Source organism: Lottia gigantea (genome assembly GCF_000327385.1).
Source record: "Lottia gigantea unplaced genomic scaffold LOTGIsca_34, whole genome shotgun sequence".
Taxonomy (NCBI): Eukaryota; Metazoa; Mollusca; class Gastropoda; family Lottiidae; genus Lottia; species Lottia gigantea.
This window is the reverse complement of record NW_008709146.1, coordinates 1,709,378-1,735,885: the sequence shown is the minus strand read 5'-3', so window position 1 is coordinate 1,735,885 and position 26,508 is coordinate 1,709,378. Positions and strand designations below refer to the sequence as shown.

Here is a 26,508-nt window from a genome sequence, read left to right as displayed (position 1 = left end):
TAATAATAATCATTCATATATTGTAGTAAATATGTTGTATATTTCAGAATTCTATATATAGATCTAGATCAGAAGGACAGTATATTGATAGAGACTCAGCCTATATGTCAGGTCAGAACAATTAAATACGTCTATGTAAGCTGGCTAATTACTTCTATAATCTTTAGATTCATTAATCTCAAAACGCACTGAGATTGTATTTGTAGTCCATAATGCACATTTGGATCGAAATCAGCTTATTTTTTTTCTAAAATTTACCCTAAAGGTACAGACCAAGCCAATAACTCTCATTGCTTACATTTCATACATGAACGAATAAGAACGACTCCTAATTGTTGGCAAGCTAGCTCTTGTCACTTATTCTTCTATAATTATGCATGTTCCGATAGTTTACAACCTAAAAGAACTACAGCACAGCCTTGCAATTAAAGTTATTTTTTTTTTGTAGGTGATGAAAGCCGATATGTGTCTGGAGATGAAAATGTTTCCAAAATAAAACCAAGTAAATTATCTTATAAAGCTAAACCTGGACAAAAAGGTGGACAAACTGTTCTCTCTTTCCAATAGATGTTACTCAGAAGATACATAAATGGAATAAAGGGTCATTTAGTTTATTATATTTACCATATAGTTTACACGGAACTGACTAATCAATATAAGATAAAGCAGTAGTGTGACCAAACAGAATAGTACCAGGAAATTTAGAAGCTGGAAATATTTTCATAAACGGTTACACATGTATTTACTTCCACCTAAGACTTTCAAATGACGTAAAGGCCACTCCTATGCACTAACCTTGCCATGCCTTCAAGAATACAGTTTTTCCTGAAGTGCATTGAATTTGTGCTTCTGTACTGTAATGGTGACATATCCAGGAGAATCAACTTATAGAAATACACAGCATTAAAATTGGTGTTGATTGATGGGATTGTGTTCAGAATACTAGTCGAAGTATCTGTGGTGATTTTATATTATGTCGAGATTGTTGTTGAATTTATTCATTTATCATGTACATGTGTTGTTATCATTCTTCCAAGATTTAACATGATGAAAATATAACTGTTTGCTTATTGAGAAATTTTTTCCATTTATATACATCACAGTTTTCCAGGATTAAAGTGCATTTCCTGAGTTCTTCAGTGAGATACTGGATTTCAAAAGATAACCATACTCTGTAAGAGCCAAGAGCCTTCCTGGTATGAACCACCATTTTTTCATGGAGAACCAGCACAGATAATTCATCATCCACTGTTGATTCATCATATATGAAATTTTCTTCGGCTGGTTTCCATTTCATGTCTCTACAAATTTAATAAAGATTAAAAATTGAGTTTTATAGTCAAGCTGCGAGATACAACTAATTTTCTTTTGAAATGAGGAAAGGGGAGACAACTACTTTTGGCATAAAAATAATTTTTTTGTGATACACTTGAAAGCCTTACCTTATGAACCCATTCATATTCGCCATATTTAGAATCAAACGTTCCTTTCTGTAAAGATCTTAATTTAAGAGTAAATCTTGGTCCTAATTCATGTAAACCCACTCGCTTAGAATTTCTAAAGATATATCTGCAAATAAATTTTAATAAGTATATATAATACCAATACTAAAATAAACTAAACAGTAGGACCATTAAAATTGGTAAAATTGAATGCTACCATGTTCAAAGTTCAAAGCTTTAATTTCTGTTTGATGTTTTATAAATTCATATTACAGAAATTAGTGTAAAGTTGAAAAAGTTATTATACAGTGCTCTGACATAGTACAATCAAAGCTGAATCATATCTAGACTTTTATGCTATTTTTGTCTAGAAAGCATTTACACAATAAAAATGTGCTTATTTCTGTAATTTGGAGAAGTAAGAAGAATTTCATTCAAAGACAAAAAGATAATCAATGTTCTGAAGAAAACAGATTACTTACCTATGTTGTCGGAAAAAGATAAAATCTCTCTGGTTATGAAAAGTCATCACACGTCTGCCTTGAAAATTTGGATCATAAGGGAATAAAGAGGCAAACATTCTACCAACAGAATGGCCTAATCTGGTATTAAAATTATTTAATATCACTTCAGGTTTATGACTAGTCCATTCTCCAACACCCTGAAATATTTAAACACATGCTTATTTGTATTTGATCACTTTTACATAAATAATATGAAAATCCTCTTTAGAATGTAGTTTCTACCTGTATTTACAAAGCATCACTTCCAAAAAGTTATTATTATTCTCACATGCAAATGTTGATGAAATGATTTCATTGGTAACATTAATACGTATCTAATCAGGTGGTGAATTCATATCTTACCTTTATCTCTTTAGATAGCTTTACAGAGGTTAACTTAAAGTGTGCTGTAGGACCATTTGGGAGATGACAGACAACCATTCCATCTTGTTTAGGTTAAGGCACATTATTTTTGTGTTTGAATATAAGTAAGCTGCATCAATTTCTAAAGATAGCTTGGCAGACAAGTTCAGAAGTTATGTTTGATATTTTTGATGGTTAAAAAAACAGAATTAGCTTTTGAAAAACATCCTAAAATTTATGGATAACAGTGATAAGTATCCTTTGATTATTCATTAATTGTGTTTGTGTCAATTGCCTCTAAAACAGAATAGAAAATTAATAATCTAGTTTCCCAAATATCAAACTTAAAACAAAAGGATACTCGGTATTTTTCTATCTTCATTAATAACAATTAAATCTGTAAAGTCTTTACTGACAGCTTGTGGAATAATTTTCTTTAAATCAAATCCCCTTCTTTTCATTGTTGTTGCATTTGGTATAATTCTGGCAAGCTCTTTACAAAACTTTCTGGTTTTCTGTAAAAAGGCCAAAAACATAAGAATAATTGAACATCCACTTACAAACAAATCATATACTTATATGGACTTCTAGCTCACATCATAAACCAATTTCTTCAATAATCTATATGAATACATAAGGGAATAGGGAAGGGAATAACTCCGTAATATTTTTCTTTATCTTGAAATGACATGTCAAAAACGGCATGAAACCAAAAATATCTAAATATCAATTTAGAAGAGAAAAGTATTTGAGATTGCTTACAGAATTAATTCTATCGTCTGATGTAATTAATATTTTAGGAGTGGATTGTCTGTTAAAATATGATGACATTTCATCTTGGGATTCATCTTTTATCACCTGAAAATGACAATTCATAATTTTACTATATTCCATTTAGCATGTTTTTTTTTTAAATCAATGATTTCTTTCACAATTAAAATAGGTATAAAATGCAACACATTCTAACATAACTTCCAATTTAAAGTTTACATTACATACAAGGGGACTAAACCTTCCTGTTGTTACTGGAATGGATCGTACATAATCTATAAATAATCAGGAAAACTGCAAATTTAAATTAAGTTTAAATTAATTATCAATCCTAAGATACACACCTCTTCATCATCTGCATTGACCATCGTTTCATCTTTAATTCTCATACTTTCTAAGGTTTTGGGCACTGCCTTTGGTGGAGCTTTATCGCCTAACAGTTTTGCCTCTGCCTTCTTTTTCTTTTTTACTGCAATCTTTTGCTGAAATAGTAATTATAATCATAACCTTCTTACTATTTTGAAGCTGATAAATTTGTTTGGTAAGAACTAAGGAAGTTTTAACACTTTTACAGTATGACTTTAGTATGAGTATGGTAATGACTCCAAGTTATAGTAAATTTTCCCACTGTGAGATACTTTCTGGAACTGGTTGAATGGTTTATGATCTGAGATACATTCTAAAATGTTGTCATATCTAAACATCAAACAAATTAGACTACGGATTACTAATGACTGAGTACTAACTCGCTAACAGTTGCTTGGTAAAACGGAGACACCACACGTTATTCAGAGTGGTTATGATAATTATGAATCAAAGTACACACCTTCTTCTTTTCTTTCTTCATTTTAGCGTATAACTGCTTCCTGATTTCTTTATTTTTGATATCAGATAAACTCTTTGGTGGATAATGTGCTTCATTTTTATCTGATTTGCCAGGAACCACGTTTTTATTTTTCGACGCCATTTTTCTTGTTTTGATAAGAGTAATTATTGAATTAAATTATTTAATTACAGAAATATGTATAGATTACAGAAACGTTCGAAATTCAATTTTTTAGTCGAGATTAGGTTTCATTTTATATGTTTTTTCTAGGTTTACATTATATAATATCAAACTAATAAATATTTTTTGCAGGTTTTCAAATAACATACAATAATTACTCCTTGGACAAATCGACCAACAGATAACTCGACCAATAGACAACTCGACATATTATAAATGACTCGACCATCCAACAATTTATGCTTCTTGACCTTTTGCAGTAACAAACACTTGGTTGGGGACTTTGGGTAGACATTTTCCAATATGATAAACTTGATTCCCTTCTATAATGAATGCAAATAATTATCATGAAAACAACGACGACATTGTCAACTTTCAAGATTAAGTTAATCATGCTTGGTGATGTCCTAGCACAATGATCGTTACTGTACTGAATAAAGATATACAGCTGACCTCAGATAGAACACAATGGAGATTGAGATCTGAATGTGTCAACCATTAGTTTCAGAATAATCGAAACGTGTAAGACAAGAGTAAAATTACTAATAGAAATGATATTTGCTATACTAGTTCAGCATAGTAAATAATGTGCAAGAGGATCAATTACTTTAAACACTCTGGTTGCTGTGACTTCTGTTATTGCTTGCAGGTCTGTCTCTAGTAATGAAACAATTTTGAATAGTAATAATTTTTTTTATTTGAACATCTATATACAAGGTATTCACAACTCAATATTTACTCTTGTAGCAAAATAATAAGGTTTAAAATATCTAGCAATCATATAAAATAGAAAACCAAGCATTAATAAATGAATATATCAATGGAATTCTGCAAAATTAGGCGATTCAACAAGATAGGTATTTCCTTAGAAAGAATTCAAATAACAGGATGATAAGATAAAATCCAAATTAAGTTTGAGCAAAATAGAATTATAGTAGGCTTCATGTTATTTTTCAAATAATACATCAACCTAAAAAAGTAATGTCTCTGAAAAATAAAGTGCAACAGATAAATAGGCTCTAAATCAACAGCATCTAATAACCAAAGATTTCAATAGGTCAATTATGTCTAGTAATAGCAATTTAACTTTTAGAAACATAATCAGAATTGAAATCAATTCAGTAATAATTTTGTTTTTCGGACAAAAAGTAATTATATAAGAAGTCATTTTTTTTATCAAACAAAAGTAAATGTGCAGATATTGTTCAAGAGAAGCTACATCTCTATAAGTAACTTTTCCAAATTCTACCACTAATATTTTACACTGGTAACTTTTCAGCTCTGTCCACCACATACATAATCTATCCTCAAAAAATTATTAGGTGCTCAATAAATCACAAATACTGCTGACCCATTTTGAAAAATGATACAGGTTTTTTTCGGTTATAGATGAAAAAAAATTATTGTCTCTAGACATACTAAAATACAAGTGAAAGATATTATATTGAAACTGTTTAGAATAGATACTAACACTGCCATTTTGATACAACCATTTAATATATAAAGCTTTCATATATCAATCATATATTAACTCACAACATACAGTAGAAACCACACAAGCAAAAAATCGTTCAAAACATTATCAGCTAATTTCACATGTATTACATCTCCATTATGATACATTTAAACTCAAGATCAATTTAAAAGGCCTCTAACCATGTCATTTCTTATTCCATAGACAATTAAAATGTAAAATATATTAATGACCAGGAGCACATTGTCAAAAATATCATTATTTAAACTAATGTTAGTCAAGGTCTTTGATTGGGTGACATTGTGGCCCATAAATGTCTTAAAATTCATAAGATGGGAATATTGTAAAGATCCTTAGAAATGTCACTAATGAATGTGTAACAAGAAATATAACAAATACTTTATAAATATACAACTTGTATCCTATAAGAGATATGTGGAAGGGCTACTTTCAATCAATACATCATTATCAGCCAGTATTTTTATATGGAACTATGTAATGGTTCTTACGTAGAAATAAAACACACAAACATAGTTCACATCCATTTTAAATCTCTACCTTGATTTAATAAGTAATATTTTTCAAAAAGAATGTACTATTTTTGCTTTGCCTTCAAATCAAATTTGAGGGATTAGTTATAATACAATAGCCTTTTCCAAAATTCAACTTTTTCAGTTGAGATCAAGATTCAAATTGGCTGTGAATATGCCACTTTTTTATTCAAAACCAGGTTAAAACCAAATTTTCGATAATAAGGGTATACTGCTTAAACTATTCATGCATGTGCTAGTACAGTCTACTATATTTTCATATATTGGACAAAATGTTGGTTTGACCGGCACGGTTTCTTCACTATATTTCTACCCAGCTAATAAGTAGATTGTCCTTAAATAGGCTTTGAACCCTCCTTAGTTGTGTATTAAAAATATACTGACCAATTGAAGGCAAGTGAAATATTGAAGTCCCTTTGCGAAATATAATAGATAACAAATAAATAACAACAATATATAAATTATTTGCTAAACTCATATAAATAAACATTTCTTTTTCTTATATTAAATTCTGGATCTTATTACAGTCAAAACCAAAATCTGTGGTTATAAACATTGAGCTTCAGGTCTGTAGGCATTTTTAGTATCATAAACAGTCAAACTTTCTCAATCAGCTTCGTAAATACGTGGATAGGGAAGAGAAGGGTGGAAAAAAATATGCATTAGAACAATGGCCAAATCACTCCTATTGTTAAGATCATAATTATTTCAAACAAAAATACCCAAATGCAAAATAAAATGCAGACTATGATTACATTGATTTATTTCAGATATTTTCACACTATTACCTCATTCCACAGATTCATAGATTTAAAGATTCAACATCATTTATTTACATTATTTTTACAAAAAAAACTATGTAAATAAATATTAAAAAATAAAACTAAAGACCATAATGATCTAGATGCTGTCTTGAATATATGTGATCCATGAAGAATCCGGTTAAATTCCTATGATTACTAGCTTTAAAATGTATCAAAGTGATCCCATAAATCTTTTTCATAACCTTCATGTACATGATCTAATAAGACCTTACGTCTACTTTCACAATATCTGAAATAAATGACATAGGTCATTATAAAACAATTTTTTTTCCAACATTTTATAGTTAAATAAGTAACGCCAAAAGGTTCAATACCAAAAATATTCAAACTAAGCGATTTTGTGAGATTAATATTGTTAAAGTCATCTTTTTACCAAATTTCTTAAATTTAAGTTATGTTTCTCATAACATAACCTTTGCGTTTTCGAATTACTTGTAAATCTCTCCATAAGTAAGTAATTTCTTATCAAGTTGAAGTATTCTTTTGCTGAAATTTATAGTTTTGACATATTCAGAAGTCATATGATCTAGTACAGATTAATTTTGCTCACCTATATTTATCTTGTACTTTCTGTTTTATATCATGTAACATTTCTGATGATATATCTCTTTCTAAATATTCTGATAACTGTTCTGTAGCATTTTCTAAATCCTTTTGGTTGTCCTAAAAATAATAAATATAACCATTACCAGTTCTCGTTAAACATTATGTATTCTACATCTTACACATAGTGCTTTCCATATCACAAATTTTTCAACCAGCAGAGTGAGATAGCTCAATGAGTAATCAGTTGAATTTTCCTCACAGCACATAAGTCAGACCTGTTGCCATTTTCAATCTTGTTCGACTCCTCTTTAATTATTCATCAATACACTGACACATTTCCATTCAAGTACTTACCTCAAATATAATGGATTGGTTGTTTTTCTTTAGGAAGTAAGCAAAAACATAGGTATACATTAAAGTTTGTCTACATTGACACAATACATCAACTGCCTTTTGTAGAAATTGAACTTCAATCCAGGACATATTGTGTTGTTGCATCTCTTCCATTTTAGTTTTAACTGATGCATACAACTGAAATAGAAATCAAATGTATTACTTTTTAATTTGTTTGTCACATTATTCTCTACAGAATATCTAAAAGATTTCATTTAATCTTTGTAAGACATATAGAAGCAGGAAGGTAAACATTAAGAACACAAGTTATATTGATATACTACTTCTAGCTTTATTACATACTACATTTCGAAACACATACAGGAAACATTATCAAGTAATTTGTTAACGTTACCTGTATGTGTTTTGAAATGTAGTATGTATTAAACCGAGAAGTAGTATATCCATATAACTTGTGTTCTTAAGATTTCATTTGTCTGCATGATAAGGTAGGGACAACAAAATATATTATTATTATTAGATTAATTAATTTAAAATTATAGTCTTTTATCATTAGCCAGCGTATTATCCTATATATAACTTACCTTGTTTTCAAACTTTAAACTCTGCATATGATTCATATATCTATTACAGTAAAAAAGATATCTCTGTAAAGCTGACCTAGATTTCTGTAATATAAAAAATAAGGTATGTTACGAACAAAAAATATGTCTACTAGCCACCATTGATTTCAAATGCAGTAATATGCTACCTTTTTTGTGGTAAAGATTAAAACGATGACAGTTTTAAATGATAAAATGTTTAAGTTCCATTAAAGTTTTATCATAATATTGTACATTAAAACTTAATAACATAATGTCAGATATTCTCTCATGATATTCAATAAAATTAAGTCAACAATGATAATTATTAAAGAAATACCTCTTGATTATCTCTGGCTTTTCTTGCTTCATCTTCATTATATCTATTACAGTTATACCTAAAATATAAACACAGATAGTCATCTACTTTAAAAACTTCAATAACAAAATAGTGCTAGCATTAACAGCCAAGTAATTCAATTGTGCTTACTAATCAAGCTTAAATTTAGAAAAGACCATGCATTTGATCGACTCATTTCTTGCCAACACAAGCATTTTAAGAATGCTAATGGAATCAAAGATCAGAAATACTAAGACTCATAATAAAAAATAATCTTACCATGAGGATCCATGTGGTTCCCAGGGACCTAAACAAACCCAACAGAAATCAGCTTTACAATTATGATTTTTACATACAATATGATTACAACCTCCATCTTTTTCTATGGTAACATTACATTTAGGACATTCCTATAAAGTATAATCACAATCATAAATATCTCATACAACTTATCTCTGCATCAGGTAATAAGATATGTATTTTTTTTATCTTGAAAGGAGTACTTCCTTCCTTCAAATCAAAATACTTCTACTTATGTAGATGTTGGAATGCTTGTTGTTGTAAAGTACACATAAAATTCAGCTTATTTGAAGGAGCAGGAATACATACTTATAATTTCAATAAGCTCTTGTAACAACACCATGTAGTATTGTTTAACAGCTATCTAATACAATGTTATAGAAACAGTCATTGACTAAAACTAGCACTTCTTAGATCTGATTCCTACCTTAGTATTAGCAGCAATCCAATTAGATGTTTCACTATCATCATCACATTTTTTTATCCATTTCTTTAACCAGACACATCTTACAGGATCATGCCAGTTTTCACCACATGCAAAACTAAAAGTATGCAACTTTTATCATAGATAAACATTGACTTGGCAACCTTGGCATACAAAATCAATAAGGTGAGAGACATCATTGTTTAAACCACACCCCATTGTTAATAAATAGTTGAGACTGTGGCTCACTTTATCTAGAATTCAGGAGGTGAATTTAAATGAAGAGGAGTTACCCATTCTCAGATATCATTCAACTGGTTCGTTCACATTAGAAAAGAAATGTAAAAATGGCTGTTTTCAGGAGTGTTGATTGGCTGGTCTGATACAAACAAAATAAAACACATTCCTTACCAGAAAATATGTTTACAAGAACACTTTACAGGTTTACAATCATAATATTTAACTTTTAATACATGACCACAATCTGGTGCTGGACACCATCGTAATAACCTATTACACTGAAATAGATATCAAATCAAAAAATCAGGACTAGTTAATCTTAACGCAATTCAAATGTAGATATTGTGATAATGGTAATACACATACATTCATAATTTAGGCATATTATGTATTTAAATGACAACACATACTTTCACTCTTTGTTTCGTAAAAGAATACAATCAGCTTATACATAATTGTTCAGCTTATACATAAATGTTCAAAAATAAAATAAACTTACATCTACAAAGCTATTAGTTATAATTTGTTGATATTTCAATCTTACTTTGGGTTCTTTTAATAGGGACCTGAAAAGTAAACACATATTAAGATGCCCATTCTTAAAGATAACACTGATACATGGTTCAAATTTAAAATCAATTATTAGGATTGGAAGGACTATTGCAGGTTAATATTCCAAAACTGCAACTCATCCAACAAAGATGGTCAATGAGAAAATGATATTTCTTGAAATACAAAACTGATTTATTTCAAAATCTACTTACATGACAGTGGCATCATCAACTAAAATATCACAGTTATATGCAGCACAGGAGATTGTCTGACCCATACCTTCATCCATTATTTTAGCTGTGAGGTAGTCAGTCCAACATTCTGCACAGAATTTATGTCCACATTCTAAACCTGTCATGTCCTGTAAAACAAATATCATTGGCATTTTCTATAATAAAAATTTCTATAAACTTATGATTACAGGGAAGTATTTAATAATTACTTTGCACACTGACAGTGTAACACTTTTTAGAAATCAACCCTGGTGTCTCTTTCTCTAGCATGAAAACATACTAACGAAAAATAGTTTGTCATCACTTTTTTCTAAGGCAACTATTTCCCTTTGAAAAATGACCAAAAAAAAAACAACGGTCCATCCCACACAATCTGTTAGCATTCAAAACTGAATCAACCATCCCATACACATATCAAGATCTGGTTAAAAGTATACTTACTGCAGAAACTTTACCAAGACAACAGATTTCACAAATTAGTTCTTCATTTCCAGCATTTGAACGAGTCACTCTCTGCTGAAATAAAATCATCAACATCATCAAATCTAATATACAAAAAATAACAATTCTTCATCTAGAAGAAACTCTAAGCAGCCAACACATTCACTTCTGGGCAAATCAGATAAATTTTTTTCTTTAAGCTAGCTTATTACCTAATTAACACAAAACAGAAATTTAAGGTTACCAATACCAAAAATACCTTTTGCATCAGATTCAATCAAAATGAACAAGTATATATAAGAAATTTCTTGTTGAAGTCTCTGCAAAACTCACACTTAAGTCTCATAAAACTGAAAACATAATGGCTTTACTCACCCTAGATCTACCACTAGCTGAATCCCGTTTATGTGGATTTACAACATGGGCTTCAGAAAATAACCTTTCTTGATCACCATCATAATACCTTAATAGAAATTAAATACATTTCTTCAATCTTAAACATAAAAGCAGTCACAATATTTCAAAAGAATTATAACAAAAGTCTCTATCTTACCTTTCCATTAATTTTTCTTTATCCCATTTAAAATGATTTAATAAAATTCTAGTAATAGTTGCAGGAATCTGAAATAAAAGAAGTTGATGAAATACTTTATATCCCTGTTGATTATTTACCTGACAACTTTCATTATGTTATTTTAGAAAAGATTTTTAAATCAGTAATTGACAAAGCAATAGATGGTTTTACAAATAACAGAATCCTCATATGAACAATGGCATTTGGTCAAAACTTGCTTAAACTTGCCTATGATCATCATGTAAATTGATTGCAGTAAAATTTGCATTGGTATAAACACACAACTCAAAAACAAAAAAGATCCTTAAAAAAGACTGCAACTGTTGTGAGCACAAGATAACAGAAGGACGGACAAATTCATTTTAACTTAGTATTCTATGAACTATTCAGGCAATACTTCATAAAACTGGTCCTCCCTTTAGTGACCTTTACCTGGCTGACCTCTGTCAAATAAGCCTATTTCTAATGCTAAAAGTCTGTATCATGCTTTCAGTTTTGGAAAGGGCAAACAGTACTATCGATAGTCCTCTCAAATACTATCTAAACAATATCAAGCATTACAAACCTTATTATACCTTGACTGCAATAGCCACTATTCTTGTATCAGAAAATGATGCGATTTGAGAGGGTTGCTCCCAGGTGAATACAGCCAATCAGAGCCCTCGGTAGAAAGGCTGTAGACATAATGGCTTTGTGTTCAAAAACCTTAAGTCAGGGCCTCTGATTGGCTGTATGCACTAGTGTACAATCCAATTTACAAACCTTAGAAAGTGACTATATTGCAATTTGTAGTCAAGGTGTATGAAGTTCACAATAATTTGACATTGCGAAGATGCACAATTATACAAACCTGAACAACTGCATTCACTTCTTTGATAGTATCAACCATAAATTTAACAATCTCGTCAGCAGACAGGACATTGTAATGGAATTCTTCTTCATCCTGTCTGTCGTTTGCAGCAGATTGCTCTGCATTCCCCATTTCAATGGACAATTCGTCATCATCATCATTATCAGACGGTTCTGATTCAGTATCATCGGGCATACAATCTTCATCACTGTCCATCTTGTTTCTTGTAATATAAAAGAGTCAATCGAGTGAAAATAGTTATATGAGGCAAGAATTATTTTTGTTTTGCTTTCTCAGCCTTCTTTGGCAGACTACACTGACTTCATGATTGTGACGTCACAATCGGAAAGCTTCTACGAAATACTTAAAATCACTAAATTGTGAGGGAAAATGCGTTTTACGTTTATCACATCTAATTCCAGAATAAATGTCACAACGCCTCAAAAAGTCATGAATGTATATATAGCCTTTGTTGGGTTTATTTATGGTATTTTTATATTACGGAGATGACATCACTCTCGGGTGTATTTCCGAATGGGGAATTGTGGGATGAATATAATTTTACCTTCCCTACAGAAGAGCTTCCGTTAGGGGAGGTAACTGATACTCTATGACAACAGTTGTTTTTTTTATAAGTAGAAGCAGTTTCGTATATAAACATATACCTATATACGGCACTGAGTTAAGCAGAGCCATAGTACTAATATAGAATATAAATATTTTATTTAATACTGACTGAATGATCAACCTATTCCTTCTTTTCTTAGGTTATTAAAATGATGTCTGTCCTCATTAGCTCAATCAGGTGCAGGAATTATGTAGGATGCAAAACTCTTTTCATTTCATTCAAAAAAGAGGAGATACAAATTCGACATTATTGGGCCGAAAAGCACTCTTATGTATATGTATGTATTTGTGTTGCTCTTGTCGTTTATAGGATTTTCTCTTTATATTTCAGTTCTTAGTGAAAACTGGGTGGGACATGAATGTGTTGAGAATGGAACTGGACAGTTTTGTAAATAAGTCTTTGTGAGTAGGCTTGATGGGATTTTGTTGATAATTTTCCGAGAAGTATTTGAAAAGGAAGGCGATTCTGCAGATATTGCCTGTGAACGATACACCCCAGACAGCGTTTCTTGGAAACATTTGGTAGGGCCTACGAAATTTTCCTTTGGGGTCACAAGCAATTCTTTCACAATATGTCTATGTAAAATGATAACAAAAAATGGAAAGTGGTGAGGCTAATGCTAACCGGGACAGTTTCTTTTTAGCTTTTTTTCCACCCCTAATTGAAGCGGCACCGTGTGTTAACGAATGATTCACTCTCATGTATCCAGCCGAGGTAATGCTAGTTTAGAAGAGGGTCTTTATGGAGGAAAATTAGGTGGACATAGCATGACTCAACAGGCCGTATGGATAGTTAAGAATTGGATAAATTATAAATTTTACCGTATACAGTATATCTATAATTTTTGAAGGCAGCCATTATAAAAGAAATAAATCGACAGATGATGATGTAAACTACTATTTATTTACATGAATATTTACAAAAAACACACCAAAAGTATAGTACATGTATAAAAAAGTAGAAAGATAGGCTAACATTCTGTAAAATGATAAAAATAGTCTGGTATTCATAATTATAAATAATATTATACAGTTATCATTAAATCACATTAATTTTATCACATTAAACAATGAAACAAATTTATATATTAATAACTTTAACAGAATAACAAATGAATGAGACGTATCTTGACTTATGAATCGGATTCAGGACTGAATGTCGATGGCTGTGCAAATTCATAAGAAGGATTGGTGACCCCTGGTTGAGCGGAGGATGAAGCGCCACCTGATCTAAATTTTGAGAAGAACGCACCACTTGGTCGCAATGAAACACCACCACCACCATGCTTTGGTGCCTCGTCAACAAGATCTTCTCGCAAGTCTTTAAATCTGTTTCCATAGCGTTTATAATATAAGAACCCAAGAACAGCACCCACGATGATTATGATGACTATGGGCACTGCAATGGCAGCAGCTGTACCAGAATCAGAACCAGATTTACCACCAGTGATTTGCTCTGTTACCGGACCACCTTTGCCGGTAGGTTTAGTTGAAACAATGGGAGGTGTGGTAGGCGGAACATATACACCTATAAATAAAAATCATACACAGTTAAAATGTGACTACATAATATGAGACCAGTTCCATTATATAATAGAGGGATGATTATGTAACCATGAAAAACTAGGCCTTCTGGATTGGAAGTCGTTGGTGGTCCAACAAAAAACAACTTATTTTCGTTAAACGATCCATGTATCTTCCATGCATATTTCTCTAGTTATAAGTTAACTGATTTAAGAGTGGGTGCATTGGATTACAGCTTTTGTTCGTCATAGTCTTACCTTTACAAGTTACACCCGCATCCTCTGTATGTTGACAATTATGGACAGAGAATCCGTTACTTGGACAATCCTTTAAGTTCATTTCCGAGCCTGTACATGCAACGTCGTCTAACCAAATTTGACCAGTGCCTTGGCCAAACACAGCTGCTCGTTTTATAGCTGTACCAGTAGCAAAACCAAGTTGATTGCAAACAACGGTGGCATCAACATCTGACCAATAATCATCACACACTGTTCCCCACTGATTTGGACCTTCTAAGAATACTTCCACTCTTCCAGAACTATTGGTTCCATCTGCTAAACGTAGTTGACTTATCTCTGAAGTGAGAGAAACGGCATACATGTAAAAATATTTAAACCAACGGCTACAATCAATAGTTATAGCTATAAGCTCAAAGAAGGAATCCATTGTGTCAAAGGTTCACAGAAGGTAACTTAACTGAATCATGTTCTGTTACAGGGTCATTATAACATAAACGGACACCAAACTTGCGTCAAAAACGCAAACATGCTGTAAGCGAATATAATTTTGATTCACCAGGAATGCTATTTTCGGTTTCAAACACCCATCCCTTAAATATGGAGTATTTGCTATCAGTCAATTAGGTAGTATAATAAGAATTCATTGAAAATGTTGTTAACGTGCTTAAAAAGCACCCAATGAACATATTCAATGTGACAAATAAAGCATATTTAAAGAAATGGAGACGTACTAAATTCCTGGTTATAGCACTGTACTGAAATGGGACCAGTTCTTCGTCTGCAAGCCCATTCATAATATCGTCTGTAGTAACCGTTATACTGGAACCCATCACTCGAGCATGTTGTGATTGAGCTCTCATTTCCAATACAACGAGTACTGGTATACCACATTGGTTCATCATCGGGTGATATATATTTATTTCCTGATACCATTATACCATCTACAAACCCCTGTTGTTTACACACAACTCTGCCAATACGAGAATCTGTCCAGGAATTACAGAAGGCTCCCCATTGTCCATCAACATTCATTTCAATTCGTCCTCTGCTCTTATCAGTATCACCAGTAAGACGGAATTGTATACCTACAAAACAGGAAAGTCTGATGTTATCTACATACATTTGAAAACAGCAAAGGGAACTTTTATGTATTTGTGAAAAGGGATGATGTTAATATCGAAACAAAAAACTATTGAGGACATTTATACCCGTGGAAACTTCATTCTTGTGAAAATATGTCCAGCAAAACCATTGCCAAAAACACACAGTTTTCTGACCCAAAATAATGTTGTCATCAAAGATATGAAAAGTTGTATGTAAATGTATGTATGTTTGCTTAAAACTTACTTGTATTGTAACAAAGAACACCTGCTCTGGGTGCATAATAATCACACCAATTATTTTTAGATTTGGCTGTATAACTACAATCCTTAAGCGATCGCTCTGCACCATTACATTTTACATCTGCCATAAGAATTGGTCTAATATCTTTTTCTCTGGAAGTGTATGGAATCCCGCCCCCAAAACCAAATTCGCGACAGGCAACAGTAGCAAAGACTTTGTCGATACCAGCCATACAAACACTACCCCACACTCCTCCTTTATGGACTTTGACCAGACCGGACTGTCCAGATGTAGAGTCAGGATCCAGTTCTACTTTGATGCCTAAAGTATACATAAATTGATATTAACTAATAGTCAAACATGTTGTTAAAAACAAATGATAAATCTTGTTAACTGTTCGACTTACCATCATCAACAATATCATCCATACTACAATAAACTGAGGCATATAATCCACTCGGGCAGGTTCTGGATATAGTTTGGGCACATTGAGAAAAGGTCTTCATAACAGCACTGCATTTAACTTTTGTCACACCAATGGGACCATCTGTAACACCAAAGCTAGAACCAGGAAGCTTCACACCATTTGGATAACCCATAGTTCTACACACTACTGCGGCAGCATTATCATCAAAACCATCATCACAAACTCCTAACCAAGAAGGTGAAACATAAACTTCGACAGCTCCCATGGAAGCATTGAGTCCCAAGTTCAACTTCACTGCAAATATAAAAATGTTGATGTTATAGGTACAGAAAGAATTCTGAGTGATACAGTAAAATGAGTTGAATTTATTATCAATGGATAATAATATCTTATTTTCGGAAAGAACTGCTTCACTTACATTTATCAACACAAACTACGGAGGCGTCATCATCATGTGATTGACATTTACGCCAGCTGTATGTAGAACCATCGACAACTTCACTCTGAAAACCGTTATGCGGGCATCTGTGAAGATCAGTCTCTGTACCAGTACATCGTAATCTACTCAACCATACAGGACCGCTTCCTGGGCCATAGTGTGCACCTCTGACAGAATAGCCATCAGAATAACCCAAGGAGCGACATAACACTCCAGCTTCTCTTTTATCCCAAAATAAGTCACAAACTGTTCCCCAGACTCCACCTACACTGATCTCCACTCGACCTTCTTTCTTATCTCCTCCAGCTAATCGGTATTGGATACCTAGAAAAATGACCAAATGTATTAAGAACCTTTGGAAATATTTAAACCCATACCTGTCATAAGCAAAAAAATGCTATTTATCAAATCAGCGAAATATCACAATCTCTCTATCGACTATGATGCGTTCTAATGAAATATCTGGTAAAAATTCTCACCACTTGTATCATCGAAACATGAAACAGCTCCAACATCAGCTTGAGAGCAGTTACCTAACGTTAAACGATCTGTAAAACTGCAATTTTTTAATGAAGGTTCAGATCCTGTACAGTTCATACTTCCAACCCAAAAAGGTCCCCTTTCTGTGACTGAAGTCCATGTCCATCGTGAAGAGTGATAAGCTATACCATCTGGATATCCTCGCTTCTTACAATAAACTCTAGCATTAGTATCATCCCAAAAAGTACTGCAAATTCTACCCTTCGTATTATAATGAGATACTTCAATACGACCAGATTTATCTGTCGAATCATGGAAATGGAAGTCGTAATCTGGAAAGAAGCATGAATATTAATTTAGATATATGATATATTGATTATATAACATTTTGATAAACCACACCATTTCACTATATTATAGTCCATTTGACTAACTTTTACAGATTTCAAATCATTAATCATGGTCATTACATCATTTCGTGACAATCAAGAGTAATCAAATATGAAAATGGGAGACTCACTTTCATTTATAACATCCGTATCATTGAAGCAAATGGCAGAAGCATAATTTTGTGATTCACAAGTGGATTCTTGTAAACATTCCATCGAACTCTTTTCGTTTCCAGTACAAGCCATTGTCATATTACTGATTCTGTAACCTCCATTATACCAGAACTGGAAACCGATTCCATATGCTGAACAGCAGATAGCTTTTCCATCGAAGAATCCGATATCTTGACAAATACGTTTCGCACTTAGATCATTGAAGTTAGTATCACAAACTAAATTCCAGGTACCATTACTGTAGTATTGAACTGGGCCTTGTTTTATATCTGGACCAAATCCGGTTGCTAGTCGCACTGAAAACAAGCATATTAGCATAAGAATTTAATCTTTAAATATAGGATTAACCAGAAGATATAGCTCAATTTGAGATATTAACAATACTTTGTTCATTAGTAAGATAAGTGAGCGTCGATATATAGACAGCATGAGCTACCAGGTGGTAGAATGGTATTGAGACGATTACCTTGATCATAGCAAATTATACTAGCATCACGGCGATGATTGGAACACCGATAGTCTGTGGCCTTGAGCCAACCTTGGTGTGGACAGGCTGCAAGGTTATTTTCGTCTCCTGTACACTGGAAGTTTGATTTAAAAACAGGTCCAGATGGGTTTGGATATGATACAACTTGGGCTCGACCGTCCGAATATCCAAGCGTTCGACAGAAAACATTGGCTTCTCTGTTATCAAAACCGGTGTTGCAAATCGAACCCCAAACTCCATTTACAGATACTTCAACACGTCCCATATTATCTTGCGGTCCATTGATTCTGTAGTAAATACCTGAAACATAACGTGTTCCTAGTGTAATTCTTTAATAATATTTTAGAAAAAAAACCCTGATTGAAGGATGAACAATGCACATACAATCTGACCGTAACTGTCTTTTGTGAAAATTGATCAATCATTTCTTATAAATCACTTACCGGAAATATCGGCACATAAAACTCCTGCAGCTTTCCCTGAATTACATTTTGATACTCCCCCTAAAGGCGTCGTGGGCAGAGGACAGTCATTAAGAGTGGCTTCACTACCAGTACATCCAACATTATTTAACCAGAATGGTCCATGTGAGGCATAGTAATAATCAAATCTAGCATGGTTATAAGCAGTTCCATTTCTAAAACCCAGGGCTTTACATACTACTCTAGCATCATTGTCATCCCAATTATCAGAGCATATTCTACCAGTAGTACCCATGTAATCAACCAAAACTTCTCCCGTGTAGTTGTTTCCACCACCCAATTTCCAAGTGTAAGCTACAATGAATATTGACAAAGGGGAAGTTTTAAAAAATGTTCCACAGCAAACGACCATTATTTGACATTATTCTGATTACATTTGCATGAGACTTAAAACGTTTGCGAATGAGCATCGTGTCCAATCCACACCCACAAAGAGTCATAGTTCCTCGAGGTATAAGACTTGTCAAAACCCGTATTCGGGATACGATGGCAAATGAAGAGAGACTTTGAGGAAGTATATTGTATAAATACAGTTACATTATCTAGGTTTACTTACTTGTTGGTTTGGTTCCCTTGTAACAAATGACAGCAACATTGTGTTGGTAGCAAGATGATTTGTGTGGATTGTCATGAGTACAGTCTTGAAGACGAGATTCAGTTCCAGCACAATTAACATTCTCTATGATGGCTTTAGGATGATTTCCGTAGGCTGAACAACAAGCAGTTAGCCCATCATCATACCCTAACTGTTTACAAGCAACTCCTACAAAACAGAAAGAAATACGACGTACGATGAAAAATGCATAATTTTTAATTGGTTGGTACATCGATTAAGGATGGATTGTCAGAAAAATATGAAGACGCTAGCTTTTCTATATCGCTCTACAATTGAGCACCATTTTAACAGTAGAAATATTTTATAATTGACATTAAATAATGTTTGCATATAGATACAGTAAAATATTAAATAATGTTTATACTTACTAGTGTTTGCAGCTTTCCAGTTGTGATCGCAAACAGATCCCCAGTTATTATTGATGTTAACTTCTATAGAACCAGTGGACAGATGATTACCATTAGTAAGCCGAACTGAAAGACAGAACATTAAAGGTTACATGACAAAAGTTTGGGAAAGCAGAAACCACAAAAGCAAGATTCAACATGCAACTTACAGATCACTGTTAAAGGTTTGGCAAGACACGAAGGTCAATGAGTGATGAAAAACTTGATGACTTACTATCATTATAACAAACAACACCGAGGTCCCGACATCTATACCAATAATACGATGTTCTTGGTTTCCAACTGTGTCGACATTGAAGCAATGAGGTTTCTTTACCTGTACATGATAACCCACTTAACCAGGTCGTGGTACCCCGAGGAGCCTGAAAATTATAATCGACAATGAGTAATGTAATAGAAAACAGATGATTAATGATTTAAAAGAAGCAGATTTCAAAATGAAGATTACAAATGAAATGAAATGGAGTTTTACGTCCTACTTATTGGGCTAGTGAAGACAGGCAACACCAAGCAAGGTGCAATGAAGAAACAGGACAGCGGCATTACCCTTCTCTCTTTCGATTTCTAACTGCCGAGGCTTCTTTAACGTGTTTAGCCTGTAGCACACCCGGTTTATTGTCCCATCTGTACGCTTTTTCCATGTTAGATCCTCCGACCTGCATCACTGACAACGTGATCTTTTGGACATGAAGTAACATTACCGTATAAGGAGCGTATGTGGTTCTGTCAGCAAATCCACCTTTATAGCCCATCTGACGGCATGCTACTGAAGCAACTGCAGCATTATCATATGATATGCACACTCTTCCTGATATACCACCATACGTTAGTTGTACTCTGCCAGCACTTCCTACGGTACCATTTACAATATCTAGACCAATACCTGTAAAATTAGAGAGAGACAATTAAAAAGTATAGTAGCTTGTCGAGCAACTTGAATAAGAATTAAACCAATAAAATATGAAATAATAATAATAAAAATAAAAATGAATTACCTCCGGAGTTGTAGCAGAGAACTGCGGCCTTTTGTCGATAATAATAACTGTATTCACATCCCTTGTCTTCATCAAAACCCTTAGAAGAGCACGAATCTAGATTATTCTCTAACCCGGTACAGTTATAACCACCCAAAACCATGGGCATCATACTGTAAGAGGAAGAGCTTCTTTCAGCTATTCCACCCAGGAAGCCAAGTTGTTTGCATGTAACATTTGCATTAGCATCTGTCCAACCACTGCCACAAATTGGTCCATAGAAACCATATTTCTTGGCATCAACAGCTCCACGATATGTAAGAGAACTTGATGTTAGTCGTACTGTTATAGCTATAATAAAGAATTATTAAACCACTTCATAAACCGTTGATAAAAGATATTAAGTAAGTAACTGCCACACAGAAAGGAAGCTGGTCCTGTACAATGTACATTACATATTATATAACTTCAGAAATTCGTTTCAAAGAATATAACACAAAAATAAATTCAAGAGATGACTTACTTGATGGACGTAAAACTGTATTTGAACACAAAACACTGACATATTTTCCAGTTGCACAAACTCCAGGAGTATATTGGCATTCTGTTAAGCTGCTTTCAGTACCACGACAATTATCAATAGTGATGTTGGCTTTTTGACCGTAACGTATGATGCCGATTGCACTGCAACATTGTTTCTTTCCATCCACATAACCAAGATTTTTACAGACAACTTGAGCTGCAGTGTCAGTAAACTTGTCATCGCACACTGGTACCCAGCTATCTGTCAGTTTCATTTCTACTCTACCATAATTTGGCAATCGGTAGTAACCACTCAAGCGAACTGTAAATAGTGAAAAATATGATAAATTCAACTGCACCTCTCTTGTCTAAAAATTTATCATACGAACAGTCCGAAAATGTGGTCCCAATTGCAGGCCTATATTACCAACAGAAAACTACATTTAATTAGGCTCGATAGCATTTTGCAGTTGTCAGTAAATGTATAAGCATGTAACATTTAATGGAACTTGGCAATTGTAAAAATTGAAAATCAATTGATCATCCAAACTTACCTCTTCCATAACATTGTACATTCAGCTCTCTACAGTATCTGGTTGTTCCCCAACTAATTGAACACTGGTTTAAAGACTCTGCGTTACTGTTACAGGAAACACTTCGAATATAGATGCGACCTCTACCACTAGAACGTGAGCTGACACTGTTACCACCAGTGAAACCCAACTGTTTACAGACAGCATTAGCAGTGTAATAGGAGGAATAACCTGTACACATTCTACCCCACACTCCATCTATAGCGACTTCAGCTCGTCCATAACCTCTCTTAGTTCCATTCAGACGAAGCTCCAAACCTGTGATGAAAAGAGGTTTAATATTAGTAGTTTATTAAAAGCTATGTAAAAGAATAATCATTTAGGATTATCATTGATAAGGATATTAATTATCATTATCAGATGAGAAATATCTTGGCGGAAGATGAGAATTATCTTGGCGAAAGATGAGAATTATCTTGTCGAAAGATGAGAATTATCTTCGAAAAAGATGAGAATAATCTTGGAAGAGATGGAATTTATCTTGGAGAAAAGATGAGAATTACCATTGAGAATAATGAGAATATTCTTGGAAAATTATGAGAGCTTTCAGAATAGTTCCGAATTCCAAATTAACTTACCAGAAGTTTGGTAGCAGTAGACAGCGGCATTGCCATAACGACTGCAGGTAGATATACCACCCCAAACCATACCTTTACATCTACTCAATGAAGATTCGGTGCCACTACACTGGATATTAGATAGCCATCTCATGCTTGAACTATAATAATTTCTGTACACATAGGCGAAACCACCAGCAAATCCTTTCATCTTACAGATAACGGTAGCATCTTTGTCATCAAATCCGTCAGTACAAATATAACCCGGTATTCCCACATGACTAACACTCACTCTGCCATAGGAGGCTGTATTTGATGATCCGATCTTTAAATCGTAGCCTATAATAAAGTCAAAACATGGGCCCTATCAACCGATAAAGAAAATGTGTAGACTATATCGCTATGATTCTAATGTTTTAAGCTGCAAAAGCATTTGCCATGTTTTCATCTTATTTCATATCTCATTCATATCTAACTTAGAGAAAATATTGACCACACGTCCGCAAGTGAGCAGAGAGATTTCATTAACGAATTATAAACGATCATGGCCAATTCAGCCCGAACATCCTAATGATAACTAATTTTTACTCTGTGACCTAGGCCAGTGCTTTCATTGAGACGAGTCTCAATACAAAATGATACACCAAATGATAAATGATTCAACTTACCTGAGCTAGAAGCTATGTTTGAACAGGCAACAGAAGCATATTTCCTACTTGGACAATATGTTAAGCTAGTTTCATAAGTACAGTTTATGAGTGATGGTTCACGTCCATTACAAGACATTTTAGCATACGCTATGCTGTAGTACTGATAACCGAACGCAGAGCAGCATATACTTATACCATACTCATACCCCATTTCTGTACAGGCCACTGTAGCGTCTACATCTGTGAAGTTATCAGCACATACTAAACCGTATCGTCTTACCGTAGGATCATATAGTTGCACTGCACCATATTGGGTGTTTGGTCGGAGTCGCACTGTAAAGAGAAGAAATTGATTTGAGCGTCGTATTTTGGCAAAGACTTCCTTATATATATATGTAGATTTTATTTGTACGTTGATGATCGCACATACTAAGAGTAAATAAACCTACCATATCCAGTACATTTGACTCTTGCATCATTATTATGAGCAGCACAGTAACGGGTGGTCACATTCCATCCTTGATTTTTACAGTTCCATATCTTGCTTTCTGTACCATCACATGACGGTTGATACATGTAGGAAAATCCCGTAGTGTTACCATACAAACTTCTAGATTGTGCTGTACCGTCAAGGTATCCCATCTGTTTACACAGGACCTTGGCTGATGTAGAGGAGAATGTTGATCCGCAAAGAGTTCCGGGTCTACCATCAATCGTTATTTGAACGATACCTTGATTTCCAGTTGGTCCATTGATTAATGATATGGATACCTCTAAAATAAAATTTGAAACTGAGCAGGAATTTTTTACAACCTATATTTTTTATTTATACTGGAGATTATTGGTTTAGGGTACATGATAATAAATAAGCCAAAGATATACTTGCCGTGTTGTGAAGTAAAACAGTAAACTCTGGCTTTCGACATTCTTCTGGGGGATGAACATGACGAAGGAATAGTTGTAGAATATGGACAATCTTGTAATCGGCCTTCCGTTCCGGTACAGTTAAATGCAGACAAAAGTCTTGCTTTGCTAGAACCATAGTAATAATTTGGTGACCCAATTGCTATACCAGATTGGTATCCCATCTGTTTACAGACAACATTAGCTTCTTCATCACCCCACATATCAGAACAAATGTTACCATCAACACCATACATATTTACTGTTACATCGGATGGGAAGTCATCATCCAGTCTAACAGTAAAACCTAGAAAAATATAAAGACTGTTTGGACACAGTACTCGAATTTGACCACTTGGTACAAAGGGTACAAAAGAATCCAAACTGATTTTGACATACGTTATGATTGTTTAGTCTATAATGCATAGGTTATGCAAGTATATTGAAATTCGGTTGAAGATTGTATAATCTACAGCGTTTACAGACACGTGTGACAACATCGCATCACGAATACGGATTTTGACATGGTCTTATGAACGGAAGTGTGACGAATGGGGGTGTGGTTTGGACACGATGGTTCGATAATAAAGGTCCACATAGAAAAGTTGGAGCATAAAACTTTGTATATATTAAGAATACTCACCAGTATTGAAAGGGGTATTACCGCAAGACAGGGAAGCATAGTTGGTGAACGGATAATTACGACGACAGTTATACGGACTAGCATTAAAGCTGCAATTGGCAAGTGACGGTTCAGATCCAGTGCAGTTAAATCCACCAACGGTATTTATTGACCACCTGGAATAAACATACTGGCTACCAAAAGATCCCTTAGGCAGTGCTTTACCGTAGTTGAACCCAAGTTCCCGACAAGCAACACCTGCTTCATTGTCATCAAACATATCACCACACACAGTCTTCCATTGGTTCTGGGCAAACAGTTGAACCTGTCCTTGGGCTGATGTTGACGTCACTCTACCCCGGGATAATTTTACTGAAACATTTAAATCAAAACATTAGAATCAAGGATAATAAAATCCGGCTTCATTTAGCACAATAGAATAATACTAATTGACGTTGAAAGATTAAATGAATCGGGAGTTTGCATTCCAATGTTTAGTTCAATCGCCGAGGGATCTTTAACCTGCACACCAGGCCACATCTGGAACCTTGAGATCTTACCGTGTTTGAAACATCTGACTCTCGCTTGTTTTCCACATGTACTCTTACTTCTCCAACCACTATTACTACATTGATATATAGATGTTTCATATCCTCGACAGTATGGACTATCAATGAAAGCATTTCCACCACTGACTGTTGGTCTGTTGTATGAAATATATAAAGGTTAAGATACAGTCACTTTGGCGCTTATGTTTTAGCATGTTGTTTGCTTTTGCAAATGACATCCGACAGGGTGTGAATTCGTTGAATAAAATAAAACTGTATCATCTTACTTGTCTGCTATACCATCAGTGAAACCAAGCTGCTTACAAATCACTTTGGCAGTTGAACTATAAACGTATCTATCAGCACAAATATAACCAGTATCAGAATCATACGTGATTTTAACTTGACCTGTAGATGTTCCTCCGACTAGAGACAAGTATGGCTCTATAAAACATATTTTTTAAAATTACATTACTTTTTGAATGCTGACATGTTCCTATATTCGACAATGAACCTGCACTAACTAATGTAACTAATGTATGAACTCTGTCATTATCTGACATCGCTTTGGAGAAAGTATATGCTATACCCTCAGGAACAAATGATGCCATTTTGAGTCTGAGTTTGTCATCTCGGATTTAGAATTCCCTTTATCAGAATTCATGTAATAAATTCGGTATCGGAATTTCATGATACAAACCTCGTCTTGAAGTATAGCAGAGTACACCAGCATCTTTATAATAGCTGTATGATGAACATCCCTCTGGTCCTACTGGACATTGTAGCAAAGATGTTTCATTGCCAAAACATCCCAACTCCGACAACCAATACGGACCATTTGATCTTTGGGAGAATTTATAGGCTACTCCACCCCGGTTTCTACTGCTCAGCTGTTTGCAAACGATTGTAGCATCAATGTCTTCCCAATACTGACCACAGACTCGTCCTTTTACACCATGTTTAGTTACTATTACTCGACCTGATGTACTAGTATACCCAGGTGATCCACCTTCTAGAGTAACTGTTGTAGCTGAAACAAATCAAAAATATTCTAAAGCACATGTAGTTTAGATAATGTAACTTTAATCATAAAATGAATGTGTCTTTCATGGTCCCCCCCCCCCCCCCCCCCAAA

The 26,508-nt window shown here is 33.8% G+C and overlaps 3 protein-coding genes across 3 annotated transcripts in view; all 3 read right to left on the bottom strand.

Annotated features, from left to right (window-relative positions):
- Position 1: 1 nt before the first annotated feature.
- LOTGIDRAFT_216676 (hypothetical protein) lies at positions 2-4,049 on the bottom strand (the record flags this gene model as incomplete). Its single annotated transcript, XM_009058486.1, has 8 exons — positions 2-1,301; positions 1,443-1,569; positions 1,925-2,103; positions 2,309-2,391; positions 2,670-2,823; positions 3,071-3,166; positions 3,424-3,561; positions 3,906-4,049. 8 exons carry the CDS (start codon positions 4,044-4,046, stop codon positions 1,260-1,262), a joined length of 960 nt encoding a protein of 319 aa, XP_009056734.1. The 3' UTR covers positions 2-1,259.
- Positions 4,050-7,075: 3,026 nt separating this feature from the next.
- Positions 7,076-12,501, bottom strand: LOTGIDRAFT_178640 (hypothetical protein; the record flags this gene model as incomplete). The annotated part of the gene is made up of 14 exons (XM_009058485.1): positions 7,076-7,163; positions 7,485-7,597; positions 7,835-8,011; positions 8,419-8,502; positions 8,756-8,813; positions 9,035-9,165; positions 9,483-9,597; positions 9,891-9,997; positions 10,219-10,285; positions 10,484-10,632; positions 10,946-11,020; positions 11,321-11,408; positions 11,499-11,566; positions 12,370-12,501. 14 exons carry the CDS (start codon positions 12,499-12,501, stop codon positions 7,076-7,078), a joined length of 1,452 nt encoding a protein of 483 aa, XP_009056733.1.
- Positions 12,502-13,878: 1,377 nt separating this feature from the next.
- LOTGIDRAFT_216664 (hypothetical protein) overlaps positions 13,879-26,508 on the bottom strand; it is a 15,490-nt gene continuing 2,860 nt past the window's right edge. Inside the window, exons 4-17 of the mRNA XM_009058484.1 lie at positions 23,769-24,073; positions 22,055-22,343; positions 19,966-20,070; positions 19,538-19,744; positions 18,943-19,275; positions 18,479-18,799; positions 17,970-18,308; positions 17,449-17,781; positions 16,949-17,293; positions 16,510-16,824; positions 16,107-16,424; positions 15,491-15,844; positions 14,778-15,095; positions 13,879-14,524 (exon numbers count right to left, since the gene is read on the bottom strand). Of these exons, the coding sequence (XP_009056732.1) occupies positions 14,130-14,524; positions 14,778-15,095; positions 15,491-15,844; positions 16,107-16,424; positions 16,510-16,824; positions 16,949-17,293; positions 17,449-17,781; positions 17,970-18,308; positions 18,479-18,799; positions 18,943-19,275; positions 19,538-19,744; positions 19,966-20,070; positions 22,055-22,343; positions 23,769-24,073 (4,277 nt within the window). The 3' untranslated portion in view covers positions 13,879-14,129. The remainder of the gene's footprint in view (positions 14,525-14,777; positions 15,096-15,490; positions 15,845-16,106; positions 16,425-16,509; positions 16,825-16,948; positions 17,294-17,448; positions 17,782-17,969; positions 18,309-18,478; positions 18,800-18,942; positions 19,276-19,537; positions 19,745-19,965; positions 20,071-22,054; positions 22,344-23,768; positions 24,074-26,508) is intronic.